General features: G+C 32.2%; 2 protein-coding genes and 1 long non-coding RNA gene across 4 annotated transcripts in view; 2 read left to right on the top strand and 1 right to left on the bottom strand.

Annotated features, from left to right (window-relative positions):
• The window catches only part of LOC106108013 (leishmanolysin-like peptidase), a 65100-nt gene extending 62040 nt beyond the window's left edge, over positions 1 to 3060 (top strand). Inside the window, exons 16-18 of one of the 2 annotated variants that reach the window (XM_013289077.1) lie at positions 324 to 395; positions 930 to 1061; positions 2512 to 3060. In XM_013289077.1, the coding sequence (XP_013144531.1) occupies positions 324 to 395; positions 930 to 1061; positions 2512 to 2670 (363 nt within the window). In that variant the 3' untranslated portion in view covers positions 2671 to 3060. The remainder of the gene's footprint in view (positions 1 to 323; positions 396 to 929; positions 1062 to 2511) is intronic. The other variant, XM_013289078.1, reaches the window with a different exon arrangement.
• On the bottom strand, positions 2750 to 3577 carry LOC106108017. Its single transcript, XR_001225896.1, has 2 exons — positions 3435 to 3577; positions 2750 to 3160 (listed from the first exon to the last, which is right to left on the bottom strand). It is a non-coding gene; the product is annotated as an uncharacterized LOC106108017 (long non-coding RNA).
• A 16271-nt stretch (positions 3578 to 19848) lies between these two features.
• Positions 19849 to 25345, top strand: LOC106108155 (protein artemis-like). Its single transcript, XM_013289247.1, has 5 exons — positions 19849 to 20015; positions 21256 to 21477; positions 22532 to 22691; positions 23659 to 23952; positions 24870 to 25345. Exons 1-5 carry the CDS (start codon positions 19970 to 19972, stop codon positions 25264 to 25266), a joined length of 1119 nt encoding a protein of 372 aa, XP_013144701.1. The 5' UTR covers positions 19849 to 19969; the 3' UTR covers positions 25267 to 25345.
• The last annotated feature ends 2359 nt before the right edge of the window (positions 25346 to 27704 follow it).

Consider the following 27704-nt stretch of genomic DNA (forward strand, 5'->3'; position numbering starts at 1 on the left):
GCTGTCAATATATTATCGTGCTACTGGTATGCAAAGTTAGTGTTTACATATGCCAGTAAAGCCAGTAGCTGTCAATCTAATATCGTGCTACCTGTATGCAAAGTTAGTGTTCACACATGCCAGTAGCTGGCATACAAATGTGTGATACTTGTTATAGACAACAAAGATATAAAAATATATAGGGAGGCATAGTTACCGGTGTAAAAATGTTTTATGTCTAGTCTATGTATTTCTTAAATATCTTTGATTTCCAGCCCTTTTCTGCGTAATTCAGTCTGATAAAAATAGATGGCGTTGTTAAATATTTAATTCACCGTTTCCAGATCAGAGAGTGGCAGCACTGGGGCTCCGGATGCTATAAATATAAATGTCAAAGTGGAAGATTGCATATTGTGGTGAGTAAAAACTTACCTCTGTTAATTTTTAATAATATTTATTATAGTCGGGAAATTTTATAATTTGTTGCCGGAAAACAGGCAGAATTTCTATATGTTTACCCAAAGTCAGGTGAGAATCTAAGATTTTACCGACAGGCGGGCAAAAATTTAGTATTTTACCGTCAGGTCACCTATACTAATATAAAGAGATTTGCATTTTTGTATGTATTAACTTAAAAACTACTGGGCCGATTTAAACAATTCTTTCACCATTAAAAAACTACGTTATCACTTAGTAACATAGGCTATATTTATACGACTACTATATACTAGCTTTTGCTCGCGACTCCGTCCACCTGAAATTAATAAAACCAAAATAAGTAACCTATGTGTTTTCAGACTATCCTCGACATCTATTCCAAATTTCATCAAAATCCGTTCAGCAGTTTAGGCTACAAACTAACAAACATCCATCTAAACTTTGCATTTATAATACTAAGATTAAATGTGGACGAAGTTATGAGTAACAGCTAGTTAACAATTCGCCCACAGGTGGGAAACTACTCATACACATGTTACCACGCTGGGCAAGTTCTTCAAGTAAGGATTATGCAGCGCGGCTGGCTGCACCGCGGGGGCGTGGTCTGCCCACCCTGTAAAGACCTCTGCGCTGAAGAGTTCCAAGTGAGTGTGGAGACCATATCACCATCATCACCTCACTATATATGTAACATTGGTAGAGCCCGCTTTAACATCTTCGCACTGCAGGGCTCGCCCCCAATACCACAACCACATAAGACAGGCGGGAAGTGGAAGCAATTCCGTCTACAGTCTGATGAGTGTGGTGCCAGAGGCCTCATTTTAGTCCCTTTCCCTTTTCACCCTTTTCTCTTTTTTTAAATAATGTGGCAAACGGGCAAGCGGCCACCTGAATCCTGCCCATAGACATTTGCAATTCCAGATGCGCTGCCTACCCTTCATTGACGGAGAAGACGCACATAAAGAGGAAATTGCCGCTTCCTATACGTCTCCTCCACTGTCGAATCCACTTTCCTTCGCATCCTTTCCACTTAAGAAAAGGGTGGAAAGGGACTAAAATGATGCCTCCGGCACCACACTCATCAGACGAAACGCGGAATTGCTTCTACTTCACGCCCGTTTTCTGTGTGATCGTGGCATTGGGGGCAAGCCGGTCCTGTAGTGCGAAGATGTTAAAGCGGGATCTACCACTGTTAAATTTCTCAATAAAGTATGGGAAGGAAAAGTGGATTTGACGGTGGAGACGCATAGGAAGGGGAAATGTCGTCTTTATGTGCGTCTCCTCCGTCAATGAAGGGTAGGCAACGCTGCAATTGCGGATGTCTATGTGCAGTAGTTTCGCCATTATGGCGGATTCAGGTGGACGCTTGCTCGTTTGCCAACTTATAATATAAAATTATCCCCACTAAGTTGGAGACTACCCGAAAACTAGGCCTTACAACCTACTATCTGAATTTTTTCACCGATTTATGCATCACTGTGTACTTTCACCGTAAGAACGTCGGGTAAGATTTTTTTTTTCATTAAATTGTTTGGCAAACGAGCAAGCGACCACCTGAATCCACCGAAATGGAAAGAGACCACTGCCCATAAACATCCTCAATTGCAGATGCGCTGCCTACCCTTCATTGACGGAGAAGACGCACATAAAGAGGAAATTGCCCCTTCCTATGCGTCTCCTCCACCGAATCCACTTTCCTTCCTATCCTTTCCACTTAAGAAAAGGGTGGAAAGAGAAAGGGAGTAAAATGAAGCCTCCGACACCACACTAATCAGACTACGCGGAATTGCTCCCACTTCACGCCTGTTTTCTGTGTGATCGTGGTATTGCGGGCGAGCCCTGCAGTGCGAAGATGTTAAAGCGGGCTCTATCACTATTTAATTTATGTACATACTAGCTTTTGTCCACGACTCCGTCAGCGTGGAATTAAAAAAAACAAAAGTGAGTCTCTGTGTTTTTCCAGACTTTCTACATATATGACAAATTTCATCGAAATCCAGTCAGCAGTTTAGGCTACAAACTAACAAACATCCATCTAAACTTTTACATTTATAATATTAGTATGAATTATGAGATGTTTAAATTTGTTTCCAGTCTCGCGGCGAATACTGCAAAGGAGGTGAAGAGGCACCTCCTCCTAATTTATATCCGAACGATCTGTTAGTTTGTAAATCTCCCGCGCTTCTGCCCGCCGCCATCTTGTTACTGTCCGCCATCTTGTGTATTCATATATCAGACATTTTAGTGATATAAACGTTACCATTGTGAATTGAAAGAGATTTATGTGACCCAGTGAGTAGGGGGCCGTCCATAAATTACGCCATCGATTTTATCAGACTTTAGACCTCCCCCCCTACAATCATCCTATCGTCATTTCTTAATGACCCCCCCTTCTCCCAAAATTGACGTCATTGTGAACAATAAACTATAAATAAATAAGAATGACGTCAATTTCGAAACACCCCCCCCTCCTATCTATCATTTACCTTCATCCGCAGACCAACCCACCCCCTAATTTAGAATGACGTAATATATGGACGGCCCCTAGGGAAGTGATTTCAATTCCCACCGGGTCAAAAACTTGTCGTTCTGTAATTCGACTGAAATTGTTAAAATACCTAATAATTCGAGAAAAATCATAAATTATGTGTTCTCTCTTAAAGAAATTGTCTATATATTTATGTTTTGTTTAAAAACATGTTACACAAGTCTTGACAATGGAAACTCGATGTTAAAATTTGACCTAGGATGACGGAGGCCTAATTTAAGTCCCTTTCTCTTTACCACCCTTTTCTTATAAGGAGAGGTTGGGAAGAGGAAGCGGATTTGACGGTGGAAGAGATGCATAGGAAGTGGGAATATCCTCTTTACGTGCGTTTCCTCCTCCGTCGTATAATGGTAGGCAACGCATCTGCAATTGCGGATGTCTATGGGCAGCGGTCGCTTCGCCATTTTGGCGGTTTCAGGTGGCCACTTGCTCGTTTGCCCCCTTATGTTATAAAAAAAAAAAAAAAGACTAAGGGCTTGTCCCATTGGCTGATAGAGGCTCAGATACGTAACTGTCAGATAAGGCAACAAAATGCGGTATTTCCACATATTTTACACGTTAGATTTTTATTTATTTACAATTTGGTGGGACAGGCCCTTAATATTATTACTAACAGCCTTACAAATAAATCTATACTATTATAATAAAGCGTAAACACACACTTCTTTGTTACCTAAGATGTCAGCAATTACACTATATTATTGAATTATTCTATTTTTAATAAAAAGCCCTACACTTACGTCACGCTTTAGGCTATATATTTTCACGCCATTAAACTTAGGGGTTTAAATATTTTGGATAAAAACCCTAATGTGGGAAAGAGACTAAGTTGCTGCCAACATTAAGAAAGCAAGTTTGACAAGTTTTGTCATGTCATTTTGACATTTGCAATTGATAATTTGACACATGTAATAATAAGATAATTTTATGCAGATGAAACCGCACGGCAACAGCTAGTGCGGTAAGTTAAACTTGGGAATAAACTGATTTTAAGCAAAATTTGTAGTAACATTTGCTTATTTTTGACCGACTTCCCAAAAGAAGGAGGTATTCAATTCGACGGTATGTTTTTTTTTTTATTTTTTTTTTTATGTGTGTTACGGCATAACTCCGCCGCTAGTGGACCGATTTTGATAATTCTTTTTTTATCCGAAAGGTAATGCTTGCAGGTGGGTCCCATTTTTTTGTTTGATTTTTGGAGTCAAAGACTACGACGTAGTTAAATAGTTTATTATTCCTAAGTTTAACTTTTTACCGTGTTTATTTGTAAGGCTGTAAGTTTTATGTATAGTATTTATTGACAATATAAAGAGACACGATTTTGTATATAAATGTAAATATTTTGTACTAAACACGTCCGTAGAAAAATCAGCTTTATTTCATGTTTGAGTTTATTTTAAAAATTGTGTACTTATGTTTTTTATATGAAGTATTTATCGTAATTTAAGATATTTCGCTACGGACCAATGAGGTGACGTTTGTTCGCATTGCCGTGGATAATTTTGAGAAAAATGCCCGACTCGTAGTTATTTTCTCAAGTACATTACCCTCCTATAAGTAAATTTTTTCCGAAACATAGTAATTTTCAAAAGACTACAAATTGTTTACGACAATGCGAATTTACGGTTAATAATAAAATATTATTATAAATGCTTTTTTTACTGAAGTGTGTGAAAAAACTAATTTTACCGTAAAATGATAAAATTTATGAAACCTTACTGAAACCAAATACGTCATTTTAAAGGTATTTTTTTTTGTTAAATATTCTAAACGGTATTTGCCAAAATAGGGAAGAGACTGTTACCAAAAACCAGATGCTTTTACTAATTAACAAATATTTCCCCTAACTGTCCCATCCCTTGCCGAATCCACTTCCCATCTTTTGTACGAAATTGAAGGGGATTGAAATCTAAAATATTTTCTAATCTATATAAAAAATATTTTCAACAACCAAAACATGACGATTTTTTAATATTTCTGGTCTCGTTATAACAAAATCACATTTCACAAGAAAAAAATGCCCGACTCAGTCAACATTTTACCCGACTCAAAGTATAGTATTTTCACGAGAACGTATGGGAAAAAAATTACCCTACTCATAGTTAATATTTTAAAAATAATATCCTCTTGTGAGTCAACATTTTGCCCGACTCAAAATAAATAGAATTTTCACGAGAACATTTTCAAAATTGCCCTACTCATAGTTAATTAATTTTTTATAAATAATATCCTCTTATAAGTCCACATTTTACCCGACTCAAACTGTATAGAATTATCATGAGAACATTTGCAAAATTGACCGACTCGAAGTACATAAAAATTTCATAAGAACATTTAAGTAAAATTGCCCGACTCAAAGTAATACACTTCAGTAAAATAAGCGAATAGTCAAAGTAATTATTCTCTAAGTGTAACTCTTAAATGCCATAACTTAATTTATTTATTTTGTACTTACCATAGATGTATAATCTAGACAGTCCATACAATTTTAATTTATCGAGAATCAAGTCAAATCTTTTGTATGATAAATTAGCTGTTGCCCGCGATTTCGTCCACCAATTTAAGGTAGAAAGGAGCCTATAATATGTCCGTCTATGTCAGTTACCCTCCAGTGAAAGTCCGATCGATTACCTGATTATTATTTTTAATGTGATTTTCGTTGTTTCGTTTCGACTCAAACGAGTAGCTGATAACTTCAACTTCCCGAAATTTCGGGAAGATGTATTTGCGTTGCTGGTAACGAAAATCGCATTAAAAAATGTTTGTCTGTCTATCTACAAGCCGCGTTTGTTCCGGGTAATCTTATAATCAGGTAATCGATCGGATTTTCACTGGAGGGTAACTGACAGACGGGCATATTATAGGCTACTTTATTTTAATATTGCGTGGACGAAGTCGCGGGCAACAGCTAGTGTAAATAATAAAATAAAGTTTTTATGTATGGAAATAGATATTAGGTTATATATCTATGTTTTGTATAAAAATTCTTAAGGGCTTATGTAATTATGGAATTAAAATTTATTACGTCCTTAACTATCACTAAGGAAAAGTTTAGTATGGATTGAGAATGTATAATACTAAAATTTACTATTTCTTTTATATTTTGTTTACTAAATACCATTTTAATTCAAAAAGTGATACCATCGAAGTTTCGTATCTTAGGTGCTTAGCAAAGATATTAAAAGAAATATATAGACTGTAGAAAACATTTAATAACGCCATCTATTGTTAAATCTTCGAAACCACATTTATTTATAAGGTACACCAATTACATGTAAACTATTATTTTTCACTAACGCCATCTATTATTGAATCTTCAAAACATGTCAAAATTACTAATAGAAGAGTTGTTGCTCGCGAATTTGTCCCCGTTAAATTACCTTTCTAATGGTGAAAGATTTTTTTAATCTGTCCAATAGTTTTTGAGTTATTTCAATACATACAAAAATACAAATATTTCCTCTTTATTATATATAGTATAGATGGAGCTTATTATAATTTAGTTAAATGTTTTACATAACAATACAAAGGCGGTACTAAACTTGACAACTGATATAGTACTTTTCAGAGAAAGTACCGATGAAAAAATGTTCAATCTCGTTTATATATTTCTTAAATGTCTTTGGTGCTTCGTATGCTTTAATTTGTGATTTATTTCATTCCTAGTTAAAATGAATAAATATAATGATTATTGTTACTATATTGTTTCATTAAAAACCCCGTTTTTATACTACTAAAGAGCGCTGTCCCTTAAATAAACGAAAATAATAAAATCTTACTAATATAAATGCGAAAGTTTAGATGTATCCTAAACTGGACGGATCTCGATTGTCATAGATGCCAATGACCGTACCGGCCTCAATATGCAATTTTATCAATCGAAAATCCCAATCAAAAATAGCGATCCATCGTGAAAATCGATAGATATTTGCTATCCAGTGTTATTGAGACGCAGATTAGTGATCCATCAGCAGGTCTTTTTATATCTCCGATTGAAGCAATCTCCCGATCCAGGATCCGTAATTGAGACCGGCCGGTAGAGGATAGTCTGGACACAGGTTACTTTGTTTAGTTCGGACGGAGTCGCAGCCGAAAGCTAGTTTTATAATTAAAGATTAATTTAACTGCCACTTTTAGTTTCTTGTTAATGTTCTGCTTATATTTTATAGCGTTTTTATGGATTTTATCACATTTTCGTTGAATATTGAGGTAAAATGAACTCCTTCAAGTACTTATTCTTAGGTAAGTAATTGTGTAAATAAAAATTGCTTCAAATATTAATTTCAGTCTAAAATACAGGCAGTGTTTTAACCCTAGACGTCGAAATGTATATTTACTGCTTTCATTACAAGCTTTTTTTACTTATTCATCCTCGGGAAATTAAAAAAAAAACAATATAGCCTATGTCATTCAGTGATAACGTAGCTTTTTAATGGTGTAAGAATTTTTGAAATCGGTTTTTTACTTTTTGAGTTATTTCATTTCATACAAATGTAAATCTTTCTACCTTATAATATTAGTATAGAGTAGCTTTCTCGCGACTTTGTCTGCGCGGAATTAAAAATCAATTAAGTAGACACCGAGATCCGTTCATCAGTTTAGGCTACAAACTAACAATCCATCTAAACTTTTGCATTTATATTTGTGAGGTTATATTTCAGCGTCATTTTTAATCACAATAACCGGAGCGTTTGTGAAAATACGTAAAAGCGACAATTACACGGACATCGACGCTTTAATCCACAAAGTCGTACCAAAGATGAATATACCTTCTAGAAGGATGAACACACGCGCCAATCTAGAAGAACAATTGAAACACCTAGAAAGTCTAGTTCTAGCTATACATACTGGGGTTAACAGAAAATTGGAACCAATCAAACCGAACGTGGCACAAAGTATACAGAATTTTGTCAGAAACATTATTGAAGATGAGAATGTCAAAGCATTTTTCAGATCTAACAAAAGGAGTTATAATATAAGTAAGTATAAGTTGATATGAAAAAAATACTTCATTATAGACATTAAGAGTCACTCCCACTACTGGCTGATAGAGTGTCAGATAGCTACATCGGTTATTAGACAATTTACAATTTAGTAGGACTGTCCTGTCTGATAACAATCTAACGTGTAAAACATGTGATCAAAATATCGGATTGTGTTACCGTCTGACAGTAACGACATTTTTAAGCTATCTGTGCCTCTATCAGCCAGTGGTGGGAAAGGCCCTTATATAACATTTAGGGCGTAAACTTTCGCATTTTTTTTCTAGAACCAGAAATCGTTCATTTCAAAAGTGACAAACCATCTCTAATGTTAGAGGTCAGTTTCGAGTCTATCGTAAATGGCATCGATGAGATCTTGAGGTCCAAAAAGGTCAAAGAATACGCGGACACTTTGGGTCACAACGCAGCTGTAATATATAGAACTTTATTAGATGAAAGCAGAAAAGACGTTAGAGTCCAAAGAAAATCATTTTAAAAAATAAAAAAAAACAAAAAAATTTTTTTTTATAATCCTAAATGTTACAATCGAATTACTGAAAAATGTAATTTTTTGATTAAAATATGAAATAAAACTCGTTTTTTTGTAAATCATTTTTTAATCCTTACTTGTGTCTATAAAATCAACATTAACATCGAATTATGGAATTTAAATAAAAAAAAACATCAACTTAACTAATAAAAAATCAAAAGTTAAAGCTGGATTTTGCTTAAAAATTAGAATCCTTATATACAGTAGTAAAAAAAATGAGATTTTGTTGCTTAAAAACTAAAAAAAAAAATTACATGGCAATTATTTTTAGACATATTATATTATTATATATATATATATATATATATATATATATTATTTAATTTTTGAATAAATTATATGGAGATAGCAAAAGACTAGAGTTTAGAATATTAACGCAAATTCTAATGAGAATATTCTATGGCGTCTAGTTCGATTTCGAATTGATTATTATCACAAACTGTCTGCGACATATTCTTGTCAAAATGTAAATTGTCAAATTTCCAAGTGTAAATATAACTGACAAATTTCAACGTATAAATATATTTACACTTGGTAATTTGTATCAGTTATAACTGACAAATTTCCCAAAACACTGTTAAATTGCCAAGTGTAAATATAACTCAAATTGCCAAGTTTAAATACAATTTCCCAATTTCCAAGTGTAAATATAACTATAATATTGGCAATTGTAAACGCTATTGTAAAATTTCAAAGTGTTAAACGGTTAAATTGCCAAGTGTAAATATAACTCAAATTGCCAAGTGTAAATGCAATTTTCCAATTTCCAAGTGTAAATATTACTATAATATTGCCAATTGTAAACGCTATTGTAAAATTTCAAAGTGTTAAACTGTTAAATTGCCAAGTGTAAATATAACTCAAATTGCCAAGTGTAAAATACAATTTCCCAATTTCCAAGTGTAAATATTACTATAATATTGCCAATTGTAAACACTATTGTTAAATTTCTAAGTGTAAAACTGTTAAATTGCCAAGTGTCAATTTAACTCAAATTGCCAAGTGTCAACACAACTGTCAAACTTCAGACAGATGTCAAACAGATGTAGTAATAATTGCCATATATAAATATTATTGCCTTATATAATATTTTTTACCTTTTTATTGTAACGTAAATATATCATCAGTACAGTCAGTATAGTTATCACATTCTGTACTACCTTTTATAAGTAATTCATAGATTTTTTCATGTTTTTTCCCTTTTACATGATCAACAATATGGCTTTTATTCGGTATTTCTGCGTTACAGGTGACACAGTTCAATGCGGTTTCATTTATCTGTAAAACAATAATAAATCACAAATAAATTGAAAAACTCTTTTTTGAAGTCGGTTACAAAATTTTGTGAATTCAAATAGTCTAGAAATCGAAAAAAAATTTTTTACTTGACATTTTTTGTTTTTTTTTTTTGATTCTGAACTGTGATTTTTATGATCGTTTACTAGTTTTTTTTTTATTAAAGTAAAGTCTTTTGGGCTTTTTTATTAACTAGCTTTTGCCCGCGACTCCGTTCGAGTGGAATGAAAAAATAAACTATGTGTTCTTCCAGACTATCCTCTACTATACCAAATTTCATAGAAATCCGTTCGATTAGGCTACAAACTCTAACATCTATCTAAACGAGTTGGTCTGGTGTCCACGACCACACAGAAAACAGGCGTGAAGTGGAAGCAATTCCGCGTAGTCTGGTGAGTGTGGTGCCGGAGGCTTAATTTTAGTCCCTTTTCCTTTCCACCCCTTTTTTAAATGGATAGAATGGGAGGGAAAGTAGATTTGACGGTGGAGACGCACAGGAAGGGGAAATGTCCTCTTTATGTGCGTCTCCTCCAATGAAGGGTAGGCAGCGCTGCAAATGCGGATGTTTATGTGCAGCGGTCGCTTTCCATTTTAGTGGATTCAGTGATTCAGGTGGCCGCTTGCTCGTTTGCCATCTTGTATTATAAAAAAAAATCTACACTTTTGCATTTATAATATAAGTAAACTTACTTTTCTTATTAAAGCTGGAATATATTCCTTTAAAAAGTTCTCCTCGACCTTTTGTAAATGAGAAGAATTTTTCGAATGATTCGTCTGTTCGTATGTTTTTATATTCTTTTGGCACAAAAAACATTTAAAACCGGTTTTTTTTTTAGAAAAACCGTTCCAAGAATCCCAACTAATTTTTAAAACAACACCATTGGTTATGACAATTTTACTTTTTTTTGATATTTCTTGTATATTTTTTGAGAATTCGTAGTAAATGCCTATTTTAATTTTTGGCTCTACATAAATTGTGTATAATATTTCTTTTTGCAAATCAATTGTTATTTGTTTTGTGCCATTTTTTATGTCCGTTTTTCTGTTATTTTTTACGATTTTGTGACATTTGTCTAATTCCTGTTTATGTATTGGCCAAGTTAAGTGGGCATTTAATTCTCTAAAGGTAAACATAACATTGCAAACTGAACAATGATATATATGAAGAATCTGTGAAAGTACAAAAAATAGTAAATTTCAGTCTGCTATTAATAAGCTTAAAAAAAAATTAAAGAATCTTGTTTTACATTTGTCAAATTATCAATTACAAATGTCAAAATGACATGAAGACGACTTTGCTTCCTTGATGTTGGCAGCAACTTATGGTCTCTTTCCCACATTAGGGTTTTTGTCCAAAATATTAACCCCTAAGTTTAATGGCGTTAAAATATATAGCCTAAAGCGTGACGCAAGAAAAAGGCTTTTTATTAAAAAGAGAATTATTTGCAAATATGGTGTAATTGCTGACATCTTAGGCAACAAAGAAGTGTGGGAAAATTTGAAAATACAATTAATTGACTAGAAACTTAAAAATTGAATTTTTCACAGTATTCTAAAATCTATTTAACAAGCCAAATATTGGGGTAATGCTAAAAAAAATTATTGACACTGAGTGTAAAAAAATGCATTGTCGAATCTGAATTATAAAAAAATTTAGAAAAACCTAACAATTGGGTAGTGAAGATATACGGAAATACAAAAAAAAATGAAAAAAATGACAAAAAATCTCACCTGTCGCAGCAAATGTTTTTCGTATTTCTCCAAGTATTTATATTTCCTCATATTATCTATATGTTGACGGCTTTCCGTATGTTTTTTCAATCTATCAAAATCTACATCCACCGAACATAAAGCACAATATTTAGTTCCATCACCAGCCGGTACTAAAGTATTGTAAGACATCAAAGAAATTTTTGCAAAAACATTTTTTCGTTTTAAAAAAACCAATTCTTCAGTATTAAAAAAAATCTCCTCTAAATTATCATCATTTTCAACATCTATGTCTGTTTCAATATTTTTTTTGTATTCATCCATTAATATTGAATCATTTTGGTCTTTTTCAATTGATTTTTTGCTTTTGTCCAGTAAATTTGAATCTTTTTTGTCATTTTCAATCGATTTTTCGTCTTTTTCCAATAAAATTGTTTCATTTTTGTCAGTTCCTATTAATTTTTTTACGCCATTTAATGTTTCATTAATATATTCAGTTAATTTTTCAGAATTATTATTATTTTTGCTTGTATTTGCATGATTTTCCATATCTTTAAGTGATTTTTTGTTTGTCGATAGAGTAATTATTTTATTTAACGCTTGTACGTGTTTCTCGTCCATTATATGATCATCTATTATTTCATATTGTACAATAATATTACAAATTGCACAATGGTAACCATTTTTTATCTGTAAATAAATACAGATGCATTCAGAAATTAGTAACAAAGTGAAATACAAGATATAAAAGCAATTTTTTTTGAAAAACTTTGAAAAAAATTACTACCAAAAAAAACAGCGGTCGCCATTATTTGAAATTCGAAGTTTTTTTTTCTTATAAGTTGTTATCTAATTTACTTACCAATCTTATTAAATTGCAGTCATATTTAAATAAAAATGGACATCTGTTCATATTTTCGATATGAGATACTTCTATAACATGTTTTTTAAATTCGTCAAATTTTTTATCACAAAGACAACAAAAATTAGAAAAAAACACCATATTATAGGATGATATTGGTAAAGTGAATTTAGCACAAAAAATATGTAATTCTTTTATTTCATTTTCTAAAGGAAATACTGTATTTGTTGGTTTTTGTTTAATTTCAATCCTTTTCGATGGTGATTCTGACATATTTTTTATTTTTCTCTTCTTATGTCTTGTATTTATATGATCTTCTATATCTATTAATAATTGTAAATTATTACAATGCGCGCAGTGATATAATCTGTGGTCAACCTGAAAAAAAAAATGAAAAAATTTTTTTTTTTTCAATCTAACATTTCAAATCAAATTGCATCGAAAATATAGATTTAAAGATGATTCCTGGAATACAAAAATAACAAAAAAAAACTTAAAAAAATGCTATTTTTTTACCTTTCTTATGAAAAAACCAATATATTGTTCTACAACAGTACATTTTTTCAACTTCGACAAATGCATTTCGTCCATACAATGGTCAATTTTCAAACTAATATGCCCATCAGATTTGCAAACCATGCAGTAATATTTATTTGATTTTAAAGTCAAAATCATATGCCACGAATCGTATCGTATATGCATTATTTTCCCATCGATTTCTACTTCAATGAACTTCGGTGTTATTTGAGGTTTTTTCGCCATAGAAGCGTAAGAAAATGGATTTTCTAAGAGTATCTCATCTACATCTGACATACTTTCAGTAGAACTTTCATAATCCGTCTTGTAAGCATCATAAAAACCTCCAAAATTTCCAATATTCACGTTATTAATAGCTTGAGAATCAAAATGATAGCAATCTATATTGTCCCTATGTATGTCCAAATCGTACATAATATCAGAAACTCTATTCACAGCAAATAACAATTTGTCTTCGTGATTTTTTGACGCGAAATGTTCGTTAGAATCTTTTATATCGAAAATTTGATTACACACACCACAGTGGTAATTTTCTTGCAACTGGAAATTAAAAAAAAACACCATTATTCAAATAAAAAACGAAAAAATCCGACCTGTTTAAGCATTTGGAAAGAAAAAACTAAGGGTGTCGGACCATTGGCTCTACAATTCTCTGCACTACTAAAAATATGAAGGACTAGTTTTCACCCGCTACTCCGTTCGCGTTAAATTAAAAAAAAACAAAAGTGAGTAACCATCAACATAGATGTTAGTATGGAATGTTCCTCCAAATCTCATGGAGATCCGTTCAGCAGACTACAAACTCTAACAAAAATCCATCCTTCTATATTTTTGCATTTATAATATTAGTAAGATTAGTAAAATGTTACTAGCTGTTGCTCACGACTTTGTCCGCGTTAAAATTTAGTCTATTGATAACGTAGCTTTTTAATGGTGAAAGAATTTTTGAAATTACCCCAGTAGTTTTTGAGTTATTTCAATACATACAAAAATATCCTCATTTTTTAGTATAGATGAGCCAATGCGAGTACTCCACTATTCAAGTACCCAATCACAAAATCAAAACTATAAGGCAATCTATGAAATTTTTCAACTGATTTTTTAACTTAAAGAATGTATACATTAGAGGAAGTTTGAAAGTAGCGCCAGTGGTGGAGAAATTGAGAAGCAAAAGGTTAGCGTGGTATGGACATATTATGCGACGAAATGATGGGGACATAAACCAGAAAGTGTTGAATGTGGATGGCTACAAAGGAAGAGGAAGACCGAAGAAAGTATGGATGGATTGTGTGAAGGAAGATATGCTTAAGAAAGGAGTGGATTCAGATATGACGGCTGATAGAGATGTATGGAAGAGCAGCACATACTGTGCCGACCCTCCATAAGGGATAAGGGCAAGTGGATGATGATTTTTTAACTTAAAGATCTAATATAGATTTCGGTAATAAAAATTCTCACCTTTCTTATAATGCACAAATCATATTTACACAGTGGTACGTGAGATTTCAAATTATTCTTATGCTCTTCATCATTTATATGACCCTGGGCCTCTAAATCACATTCAGTGTCACAAACACCACAATATCCCCTACCATCCAAACTCACTATTGTATGGTAATTACGATCGGGTAAATATACATTCGAGTTTATAATCACACCATTAGGCACTTTTTGTATCCCCAAAGGTAATAGTGTGCTAGATGACGCTTCTGGAAAGTTGAATTTTTACAAAAAGTAAGAAAAAAATAGCAAAAAACAAAAAAAACGCTCGTTCAAGTATGCAATCTTATAGCCAGAATAATTTCAAGGCACACTAAACCGAATTTTTCAACGAAATAAATTGTTTTTTTTTTAAGTCAGGAAAATAGAATATTTTGTAAAAAAAAATAAAATAAAAAAAAGCGGGATTATAAGAATTTTGCTTGTATTTTTAGTTAAATTCACATTTTTTATCACAATTTTGAAATACTCGTAGAAAATGGTATTGTATTTATCTCATTTTAATTGAAAAATAGTTCAGACAGAAAATTGAGGGGAAAAATTAAAAAAAACTCACCAGTTTGATCTGTTAAATCTATAGATGGGTCATCAGACGCCATCTTAAAATCTCTGATTTCAAATTTTAAATATTCCTCATCGTCTTTGATATATCTTTCATTAAATATTTTACCATTTATTTCATATTTTTTGTCATAATTTTTTATGTCTAATATATTTTTTTTATCTTCCTTACTCAAAGTGTCTTTTATTGAACTCGTTTTCTCAAAAACTGAATTATTACTATCTTCAATAACACTATTTTCTGTGTCTATATTTGACATTCTGAAAAATATAAAAAAAATCACATTTAATAAAATCCTTATATAGTACAAAATTAACTAAGGAAATTTCTAGGTCATAATTCGAATTCTGTTAACCCCTTTAGCTTTAGGGTTCAGTGGTACATATATAAACACTAGAAAAACCTTATTCTAGAAGACCCTATTGCCCATAATCTAGAGACTTATCTAATAATAGGTTGGTGAAAACGGGAGTAATTTTTTTTATTTTTTTTTTGTCAAAAATTTTAAATAATAGTCAATTTTTACTATACTATAGTTTGTCTAAATAAAATAGATTAGTTTGATAAATGACGCATATGAAGTATCGAATTCAATTTGTATGAAGGCAAATGCCATACTTAATAGACAGGTATCGTAGTGAAGAAACAAACACGCAGCGAACAATTTGGAACTGTCGATATTCGGTTTAAATAATTATCGAACTCAACTAAAAATTTTATTTTCTGGTTAACTAATTTAGAGGACAATTCTAGTATTGAATATAGTGTGTATATATACGGCTGTAGTAGTAATAAACAATTATTTACTCTCATTATTTGTTATGGTCATTATTAATTTGAGAAAACAGTGTTTTTTTTATTCATAAGTTATAACTATAATACTATCGATTCAAACTTCTATAAGAATAAAAATCGAAAATCGATAAGATTCATGACTGATTTTACACAACCCATCCCTACTAGATTTGAAATGAATTGTCAAACTAATCTAAATTATTTAGACACACTATATTTACTTTTGTTTCACTTTTATTCCACGGACGGAGACGCGGGAAAAATCTAGTTGATTACATTTTTTTAATAAATTAAACTAAAAAAAAAACATCAACTGCCGATAATTTTTTTACCAATAATAGCAAAAAGTTTTTGTCTAATTGTTGCAGCAATAAAATTCTAAAATAAAATTTACCACTGAACAAATATTAAAAAAAAATCTCACTCAACTAATATATCGAACTCTCAAATTTTTTTTTAACAACTAACATACACTAAATATAATTTCATTTTTTATACTCAATTCTTATTTATTTATGTAATTACATATAATTACTAGATTACTACTGTAATCTGTAATACTTTACAGGCCAAATTAAAATAAAAAAGTCAATAAACATTTTTTACAAATGCAAACATCATTAATGAAATATGGCTGATGCAATAAATTTCAAAGTTAGTAAAAAACACAAATTAATTAAAAAACTTACTTTACTCCTACAATACTCAACAAAAGAATACAAATTAAAAAACATTACTCAACATGGCTTTAATCATTTTTGAAAAATCGTTCAATGGAGATGGAGGTTGAGAAAGACCGAGGAAATTATGTATGGATTGTGTAAAAGAGGATATACAGTAGAACCTTGATAAGTTAAAGTCCAAGGGAAACACAAAACACTTTAAGTTATAGAGGTTTTAAGTTATCAAGAGTCTATGTTGTAGAGGTTTTGGGCTCTGATAGGAAGGGACCATATTATTTTTTGATGTTATAGAGGTTATTATGTTATTGAGGTTCTAATGTACTTAAGGGAATGGATTTAGATATGACGGCTGATAGAGAAGCAAATATTTTTTTTAAATATACTATTCTTTTTAAAAAACATACTGTGCCAACCTTTTTGTAGGGACAAGGGCAAGTTGATAAGGACAATATCAATAGAAATTAGTACTGTCCCATGAGAGCGTCGGTGGCTCAGTGGTTTAAGTACTTGAGTTGTAATCTATAGGTCTTGGGTTCGAATCCCGATGCCATATACTAATGTGATTTTCGATTTTTCGAATTTTCATATGTACATAATTTACCCGACGTTCTTACGGTGAAGGAAAACATTGTGATGCCTACACATATCAGCAAAGAAATTAAAAGATATGTGTGAAGTCAACCAACCCGCAGTGCAGCGTGGTTGATTATGGCCTAGTCACCCTTACTTTAGGGTAGGCTGCGAGCCCAATCATTGGGGATGTGTAGTGAGCTGGGGATGACTGTCCCATAAACCCGCTGTTTTTCATTTCAAGAAAAATTGTTTTGTGCATTGCAACAAGCTAAACTCTGCCTATTATTACCTAATTAGATAGCAGTAAATGCAAAGGAAAGAATAATAAAAAAAGAAACTGTAAATCACTGACTTTGTATATCAAGATACATTTTTAAGCAAAGTTATATTGATTTTTGTTCCAAGTCTTGTTTCAAAATGTTTAAAATGATTATAGCTTTTAAGGAACACCGCCAGTTGCCCAGATTGTACAAACAAACTCACATCACTCTCAACCTGCCCTTGTCCCTATAGAGCATTATTTCACAACATTAGGTCACACACTCTAAGCTATTTAAATGCAATGCTGAATTTAATAAAAAAAAAATCTCAATAAAACATTGAAAATAGTCTTTAGGCATATTTAAATTTGTAACTAGTGGACATTTAATGTTGAAAATGATGTTCGAAGGCGTAAAAACTTTAAGTAATTTTAAGAATGGCACAAAAAAGGTTGAGAAACTGCTAGAGTGATGGTACAGTTGTGGATATCTGCAGTTTATAATTTACATATATTGCATATATGACTTCTTACTGACCAATTAGCTATAGTGTGTCTAAATAATTTAGATTAGTTTGATAATTTATTTCAAATTTGGTAGGGATGTTTGTGTAAAATCAGCCATGAATCTTATCGATTTTCGATTCTTATTCTTATAAAATTGCAATTGATTGATTTATAGTTATAACTTATGAATTTAAAAAAAATACTGTTTTCTCAAATTAATGACCATAACAAATAATGAGAGTAAATAAATGTCTATTAAGTATGGCATTTACCTTCATACAAAGTGAATTGGATACTTCGTATGCGTCATTTATCAAACTAATCTATCTTAGACTATAGCAGCCTTTTTTGAATACACTTGAAAGCTGCATCCTGTTTTTTAGTATGTTTTGTCTCAATGCATTTAAGGGACTGTAGGATTTAAAGTGACACAGACAGATTCCCCAACTGTACACTGCCATATATCTCTAGCTATCTTATTAAACATGACTTCCCTCCCGAACTTATTAGCACACAGTACATGCAAAATTACTTGTCTTCCTTTGCAGCCATTATTCAATGTTAATATTTCCTTATTTATGCTATCATCCTGCTGATATTTAAAATATACTAACCTTTTGCTCCTCAATCAAATATACTTTCATATTTCCTCTATTTTTTTAATATACAGTTGATTGATTTGTAAAAAAACATAAATACTTTAATTTCGAGATTTAAAATATTGACAAAAACCTCTATCTAAAAGTTTATATATTACATTATATTTGTTAATGTTGTTCTTTCTAGCATTGGTAATAAATCTGTTGGAGTTTTTATATGTTTGTATACTGGCAGGCAACACTGTACACACTAAGGATGGTTTTTTAATATTAGAATAATATATAATTTAAATTATTAAGAATTCTACATTTGATGAAATATACAGTGACTTCACATCTCGACACGGAACAAGTAACATTGTAGGACTAATAGACATTGTATAAAATATGGTTCAGATATTTTAAATATAATGATGATTAACTAGAAGAAAGTGTTTCAATAGCCCCACACCTCCAGAGCCCCGGACGGAGGAAAGTAACCGTCCAACAAAATCTATCAAAACTTTTTAACTTTGAACTTTTGAAATGAATAAAAATTTTGTTTTTATTATGTCGTAGTTTTCTTTATTGTAATCTTATTAGTGAATATTTAAATAAAAGCATGGCAATAAAAAATACTTACTTGAAATTGGTGAACGCTGTATATAAAAGTTTTATAAGAACAACAAACAAAACAGATGTTATCACGTCAGTTACAAAATCAATGAAGATATCATAAACTACCGACATGATAGAAAATAATAACTACTTTATACGCAACATATTGCAAATGAGTAGCAAATTATTTGATGATTTACTTTATGAAGCTAGAAATATTACTTGAAAATTAACATAACAAAGATAAATGACAAGGATAGCGGAATTCCCGAACGATGAACGAATACAACTGTAATGTTGCCATTGCCAATGCCTATTTGCTATATTAAGCTAAAAATAATAAAGTCAGGTTTCTTTCATTTACCGATTTTCAAATTCAATCTAGCATTCAAATGTTCATAGCTAAACTAGTACGTTTTCATAGGAATGCTAAATTAAAATTTTAACTGTAAAATATAACATCATAGTTTTTCTTTTCAAATATACTTATATCTATATTTATAGTTATTAAATTGGTATCAGTTATGTAGAAAAGAAAAATACCTGTTTTGGTCAAGTGATTAACAAACGACGATGATGGTATGATTAGCAAATATATTGTCACTAGGCAGGTGAATTCCCATCATTTGAAATGCATTTTAAAACTCTATACTCTATGTAGTAAAAAGGCCAAAGCCAACAATGCATGCATGATTCAAGATTACCAGTATAAAAATATTATAACCTATTGGAAAAAAATAAATATTCGGGGAGATTTCCAGCGTAGACTTCGAGGATCTCGAGGAAACTATCTGGCAGCACTAGTCAACAGTTACTACATATGCAGTATTCTATCTGTGCAAATTACACAATCTGTATTTGACGTGAAACGTCAACGTCAAAAGTAAATATACTTGGATGCGCTTTGGCGGGCAAAAGTAAACGAAATAGTTTTGTTTGTAGCAGATATTAAATCTTTTAAATGTTATTTATATCTCTGAAATTATAGAAAAATGGCGCTTATGAGTTCATTTGATGGAATAATTGAGGAAATACCAGGTAAGATTGTTTTTTGGCATGTATGAACTTCTATTGAACATGTTTTATTTTATATGATTTTGACTCGACAGTACGACTTGATTATCGGACATTAAAAGTAGACTTTATTCACAATTGTAATTTTAATTTTTAGCCAATCATTGCTTGTATAAAACAATTTTAATTACCTAAATGCTATTAAAAATAAAAGTGTTCGTAAATATTGAAATGTTAGTGAATATGTGAATAGATTTAACCAAATTTATGATATCTCAACCTAAAATTTCTTGAAACTGCTTTTTACATAAAAAATATATTTTAAAATAAATTTGTCAAAGTTAATACATTTTACAAGGTTTTTTTTTTATTATTTTCGTATTTTATTATTAAACACCTAATTAACAGATATGAACTTAGTAATACAATCATACACAAACAACAATTACACATTCTGTCTGAAGAGTATTTATGCCAGAGGCCTAATTTTAGACCTTTTCCCTTCCCCTTTTTTCTTAAAAGGAAAGAATTGGAAGAGAGTGTGGATTTGAGAGTGGAAAAAGCACATAAAGGGTAATATCTCTTTATGTGCATCTCCGTCAATTAAGGGAAGGTAACACATCCACAGTTTTGTATATCTATGGGCAGACCCTTCACCATTTTAGTGGATCCAGGAGGCCGCTTGCTCACTAGCCAACTTATAATAGCTGTTACTTGTGACTCCATTCACATGAAATTGAAAATAATAAAATTTATAGCTTAAGTTACAGATAAACCTTTCTAATGGCAAAAGTTTTTTTTTTTAAATTGGCTACGTAACTTTTTTTATTACATAAGGTGGCAAATGAGCAAGTGGCCACCTGAATCCACCAAAATGGAAAGTGACCGCTGCACATAAACATCCGCAATTGCAGATGCGTCGCCTACACTTCATTGACGGAGAAGACGCACATAAAGAGGACAATTCCCCTTCCTATGCCTAATCCACTGTCAAATCCACTTTTCCTTCCCATCCTTTCGTCTTAAGATGAGGGTGAAAAGGGAACGGGACTAAAATTAGGCCACCGGCACTACACTCATCAGACGAAACGCGGAATTGCATCCACTTCACGCCTGTTTTCTGTGTGGTCGTGGTATTGCACTGGGCGAGCCGGCCAATTCTTGCGAAGATGTTAAAGTGGGCTCTACCACTGTTAAAACTTTTACAAAAATACAAATCTTTTCTAATAATATTAGTAAAGAAAAAAAACTTAAAAATTTCCAGGTATAGCTGTGGACAATTTCGAGCACCGTCATTTGGATTCTCGTGCTTTTTTTCTCAGTCATTATCATATGGATCATGTCCAAGGCTTAGATACAACAGAATTGGCCGATAGTTTAAAGAAAACAAAGGCTTTTATTTATACATCAGAAATTACTGCTATTATTATAAACCATGTGATGAAAGGTTCTAAAATTTTAAAATACGTGAAACCGTTGGGACGAGGTAAGATTTTTTAGGACTTTTGGCATGTACACTAATAGAGGTGAATGTACAAAGAGATAGATGTATTGTGGGCTTGTTCTATTTACTAAATTTACCTAACCAGTTAGATAACAATAATTTTTTCTGTTTCCCGGCACACTAAAATACAAGTGTTCGGATACCAAACTGCTGGTACTACTTTTGAAACCACACTGCCAATTTCATTCTGTTAGGGTGCATATACTTTTTTATTTTTCGGGCCATCTATTAATATTACACATATATCTTTATTTCTTATTCTGTATATAATACATTATACAAGATTTGTATAAAAATATATTACTACTACTATGACTATTATTAGGTAAAGTAATTTTCCTTCAAATTCCAAATAGTGGCTGCACTAGATAGTAATAGATGGCCAGGAAAATAAAAAAGTATATGCACCCTACCGGTTACAAACACAGACAAAAGCCTTGTTACCTAACTGGTTAGGTACATTTAGTTGAGTAAAAGAAATTTCATCATGTCACCATTCACATAATACGGCTTGCGTATTTTGTGATAGGTGACATGATGAAGGGAGTGATGACTGAGATGATGGATTATTTGGAGAATGAAAACCTTATGCTGAATATGGGACTAGGATAAGGGAAGGTAGATGATGAATATTGTGGGCATATAGTTGTGGTATGGGCGTCACTAGCATTTTATCTAAGGGGTGAAGGAATGATCAAGGGTGGAGGAGGTAGACTGATGAACAAAGTGGGAGGGGGTAAACTGTTGAACAAGGTTGTAGGAACTAGTAGTAATTTGTAACTCAACTATAGGAATTAAAGGTATTTTTTTCCGCAATAATTTATGCACCTTTTTAATATTTTTTGATCCCCCCTCCTTTGTGGCGACGCCCATAAACAAGGATTTTTTTCCTACCCATAAGGATGTTTCATTCTCTGCTCAAAATGCAATCATGTTTTCAAATAGATTCATCAAGTTTTTGTTATGTTATCCATAATAATTGAATAAATTTCTTACTTAAACATATTGATTATTGGTAAAATAAATTATATTACAGAAACAACATTAATAACTTTGCCCGGTAAGCCAAATAAGCAACTAAAGAGGTTATTTGTAGAGGTGACCTTGATTCCCGCAGGGCACTCGTTTGGGTCCACAATGTTTCTATTTAAAACAACAGAGAAAACTGTCTTATATACCGGTGACTTTAGAATAAGGTGAGTTTTTAGTGTGAGTGAGGCTTAGGGCGCCGAGGGCCCATTGGGGCGGTCAGTGGGGCGTCGTGGTGGCAAGCGAAAGCGATCTCGTGGCATCCCACACAATGGCCAGGAGGTAACAGCGGGGTTTAGTAGGTGTCTCATTATGGGGAGAGTCCCACATAACTCTCATGTCACCGATGTGTGAGGCGTTCCTCTCTGGCAAAAAAAAAGTTTTTATAACGTTTCCTAGATTCGCCGAAATAGCGAAGCTACTATTGCCATTGAAAACGACAATTGTGATAACTCTTAATCGGAGGAGATATTCCTTATAGAAGGGACGGAAAGGAAAAGTGGATTTGACGGTGGAGGAGATATAGGAAGGGGAAATATCCTCTTTATGTGCGTCTCCTACTCCGTCGTATAAGGGTAGGCAACGCATCTGCAATTGCGGATGTATATGTAACGATCGCTTCGCTATTTCGGCGAATTACATCTTATAGAAAAAAAAATCTTACGCACTAATTAAATAAAAAGTACAATTGGGGATTTTGTCGGTGTTTGTGGTTTAGTTTTTTTTAAAGTGTGTCCTTTTTATCATGTAGTTTAGTTTCACGAATTCTAATAGCTCATTTCTCAAATCTATATAAGGAGAAACGATTTGTATTTTACTCACGAAGTCGCGGACAACATATATTATAAAATACTAGTTGTTGCTCGCGACTTCGTCTGCGTGAAGTAAAAAATAGCCTATGTTACTATGATAATGTAGCTTTTAAATTGTGAAAGAATTTTTGAAATTGACCCAGTATGCGTGAAGTAAAATAATATACTGATAATGTAGTTTTTTAATTGTGAAAGAATTTTTAAAATTGACCCAGTAGTTTTTGAGTTATTTCAATACATACAAAAATAAAAATCTTTCCTCTTTATATTAGTATGGATTGATTTGTGAGATTGTTTACGTTAATAGTATATATTTTTTAAGAATAAACGATATATCGAAATATGGAAAACTTCACAAAAATAATGAACCAATAAATATTGATGCGATGTACGTTGATACGACTTTTCTTAGAGAAAAATATGAAGATTTCGCAAAAAGGAGTGATACCGCGGACACTGTTATTGATGAAATAGAGAAATGGCTTAAGAAAGACAAAAATAATGGTGTTTCTATATATATGTATGCGAATTATACGTTTGAATTTATATTAAATAAGATATACCAACGTTTGAAGATGAAAGTGTATATTAACGACTACAAATGGGAATTTTACAGGTAAGGACTGTCACCTGCTTATCTTACTCCCGCAGTGGCGCTATAGGTTTTTGTCTTCCACATATCGGATTCCTAACCGTCAACCCGCTCTTTCACCCCGTGGGGACGGATAAAAAACAGTTTCATCCGTCCCATAATATAACTCACTATCACAAATAAGGTGACAGATATAATCGTTAATAAAATAAATGAGAATGAAAAGTTTTATCCGTCCCACCTTTGAGTCCCAATATCTCCAATAAGGTGACATTCAGACAAAAAAAAATGAGTGCGTTATTAGCAACGCAAATACATCATCTTCCCGAAATATGGAATTTTTCTTTTGATATTACAAACAGACACTCCAATCTCTACTATCTTTACTTCTATATCTATACTATTATAATAAAGCGTAAACCCACTTCTTTGTTGCCTAAAATGTCAGCAATTACAGCATGTTTATGAAAATTTTTTTTTTATAAAAAGTCCTACACTTACGTCACGCTTTAGGCTATATCTTGTCACGCCATTAAACTTATGGGGTAAATATTTTAGTTAAAAACCCTAATGTGGGAAAGAGACCATAAGTTGCTGCCAACATCAAAGAAGCAAGATCGCCAACTTTTGTCATGTCATGTCATTTTGACATTTGCAGTTGATAATTTTAAAAATGTAAACAATAAAATAAAGTTTTCATAATTTCATGCGGGTGAAGCCAACAGCTAGTTTTTTAGCCAGCGACTCAGACCGCGTGGAATTTAAAAAACCAAAAGTGAGTAGCCTATATTTCTTGCAGACTATCCTCTACATCTATACCAAATTTCATCAAGATCCGTTCAGCAGTTTAGGCTACAAACTCTAACAAACATCCATCTATCTAAAGTTTCGCATTTATAATAGTAAGGTATAGATAAAAATTCTACATGTATTTCTTTCAGAAATATATTACATTTAGTACCAAGCGTTACTAACGACCCTAATGAAACTAAACTACATCTTTGTAGTAATAAGTACGAAAGTGAAAATCATTATAAATGTTTCACAAGATTTCATGCAAAAAGATCATATTTACATATACATTTAACCGCTCAGAAATGGTCAGATTACAAAATCGACCAATCACCGATATCGCGGAAATCAGAGAAATGTTTCGACGCGTGTTTTTCAACGCATTGCTCTAGAAATGAGATTTTACATTTCGTTGCGTATTTTAATCCGTCGAAAATAATAGGTTTTCCTAATGAGTATGTGCAACCGGATGATAATAGCGACGAGGAATTTGTTCTGACACCGAAAAAAAGTTCGAAAAGAAAGAGACGGAACGATGATATCTAGTTTTAGTAAAGTAAAAAATATATTGTAAAAAAATATACATAAAATATATAAAAAAGCATTATCTTATTAAACAATAAGTATTATAGTTTAGGCTACGTAAGCAAAGAAAGCATAAATGACCCTAAATTTCGTCGCGCGATTTTGAGCTAAACTATTTAACTACGTCGTAGTTTTAGACTCCAAAAATCAAACAAAAAAATGGGACCCACCTGCAAGCATTACCTTTCGGATAAAAAAAGAATTATCAAAATCGGTCCACTAGCGGCGGAGTTATGCCGTAACACACAGAAAATAAAAAAAAACGTACAGACGAATTGAGTACCTCCTTCTTTTGGGAAGTCGGTCAATAAAATATATAAAAAAAAATAATTAAGAAGAGACGAAAAACGACTGACAAAAAGAAGAAAAATTGCAATTATTAGGACAAGATAATCAACAAATCGATGGCAAAGATTTTTTAAATAAATAGTTCTAATAATTTTTTGTTCCTATGATTGAAATTTCAATAATTAAAAATATTTTCCAAGACTGAAGAACTCATAAGTCATGTGAAAAGAAGTGATCTGATTATTAGAAAACGCAGACAAAGTCGTGCCTTTTAACTAGTCTTAATGGTTAACATTTATGTTTATTATAATTTTAATAAAATTATTTACATGAAACTTTAAATGTTTCATTTTATCCCTTTCCCCTGAATAGTACAGTAGAACCTCGATAACTTAAAAACCTCTGTAACTTTAAAAAATAATATGTTCCCTTCACATCAGAGCCCAAAACTTCTACATAATAGACCCTTGATAACTTAAAACCTCTATAACTTAAAGTATTTTGTGTTTCCCTTGGACTTTAACTTATCGACGTTCTACTGTTCAAAGAACTGTTTTGCTTCCGACTTAATCCTATCTACTAGCTGTTGCTCTCGACTTCGTCCGCATGATGTTGAAAAATAATGAAAAACTGGAGCCTAAGTTACACACTGATAACGTAGCTTTTTAATGGTGAAAGAATTTTTTAAATCGCCCCAGTAGTTTTTGAGTTTATCAAAACATACAAAAATACAAATCTTTCCTCTTTATAATATTAGTATCGATTACTAGAGATAAATACATCCTATATCAATCAGTGATGATGCCGCTTTCTAACAGTAAAAGAATTTTTTTAATTGTCCCAGTAGTTTTTGAGTTTATCCATTACATACAAAAATACAAACCTTTCCTCCTTATAATATAAGTATAGATTAGTAGAGATAAATATATCTTATATCAATTAGTGATAATGCAGGTTTCTAATAGTAAAAGAAGTTTTAAAATTGCCCCAGTAGTTTTTGAGTTATTTCAATACGTACAAAAATACAAATCTTTCCTCTTTATAATACAAGGAGTGCAGTTCTATGGTGAGTCAATCAAGAAAATGAAATAATTATTGGCTAATTATCGTTAATTACCTATTAAAAAACAAGATTATTATTAAAGCCTTAGTTTTTTAATTTCAAATTACTGAAGCGATGGCTATAGTCGTTGTTTTCTTATGTTTGTTAATACGTAAGTTAAATTTTTTATTATAAATCAATAAGGGTTAAAAAGGGGTACGAAATTTATGTTATGTTATTCAAAATTCTTTCTGTATGTTCTGATTCTTTTTTTCACTCTTTACGTGCTTTCGCCCGCGACTCCATCCGCGTGGAACTAAAATAAACAATAGTGAGTAGCCTATGTGTTCTTCCAGACTCTACACCTATGACAAATTTCTTCGGAATCTGTTTAGCAGTTTAGGCTACAAACTATAACAAACATCCATCCATCCAAACTTTCGTATTTATAATATTAGTATGATTATGATGGTTGTATTTCCCATTGGCGACGATTAGTTTTTTTTCTATGCAATCCAGTAAATACGATTAAAAAGTCGACTGGTGTTGGCGACGCCAGTCGAAGTCTAAGAGGGGGGAGGGGAGTTTGTAACTACTCCCGTAGTGTTGGCACCGGGTTTTCGGCCAAATAACATCATCCGTCATCTCAGTCACTCCCTTCATCATGTCACCTTTTACACAATACATCTCTTTCTACGTCTACCTCTCCCGGTGTACACACATAACTAACGACCACTAGCGTCGATGATTTGAAACTGATTCAAAAGACGATTCTCTTTCCAGATTGTCAAGCACAAACCAAGAAATATGTTGAAAGAGAGTAAGTATATCCATCTTATCTTCTATACATATAATAAAATTGGAATGTCTGTTTGTAATATCAAAGGGAAAAATCCCGATTTCGGGAAGACGGTGTATTTGCGTTGCTGATAACGAAAATGGCATTTAAAAATTTTTTGTCTGTCTGTCCGTAAGCCGCGTTTGCTCCGGGCAATCTCCGGAACGGCTGGGCCGATTACGACGGGACTTTCACTGAATGGTAGTTGACATAGACGGCCATACTATGGCC

This window comes from Papilio polytes, unplaced genomic scaffold, assembly GCF_000836215.1.
Source record: "Papilio polytes unplaced genomic scaffold, Ppol_1.0 DF821845.1, whole genome shotgun sequence".
Classification (NCBI taxonomy): Eukaryota; Metazoa; Arthropoda; class Insecta; order Lepidoptera; family Papilionidae; genus Papilio; species Papilio polytes.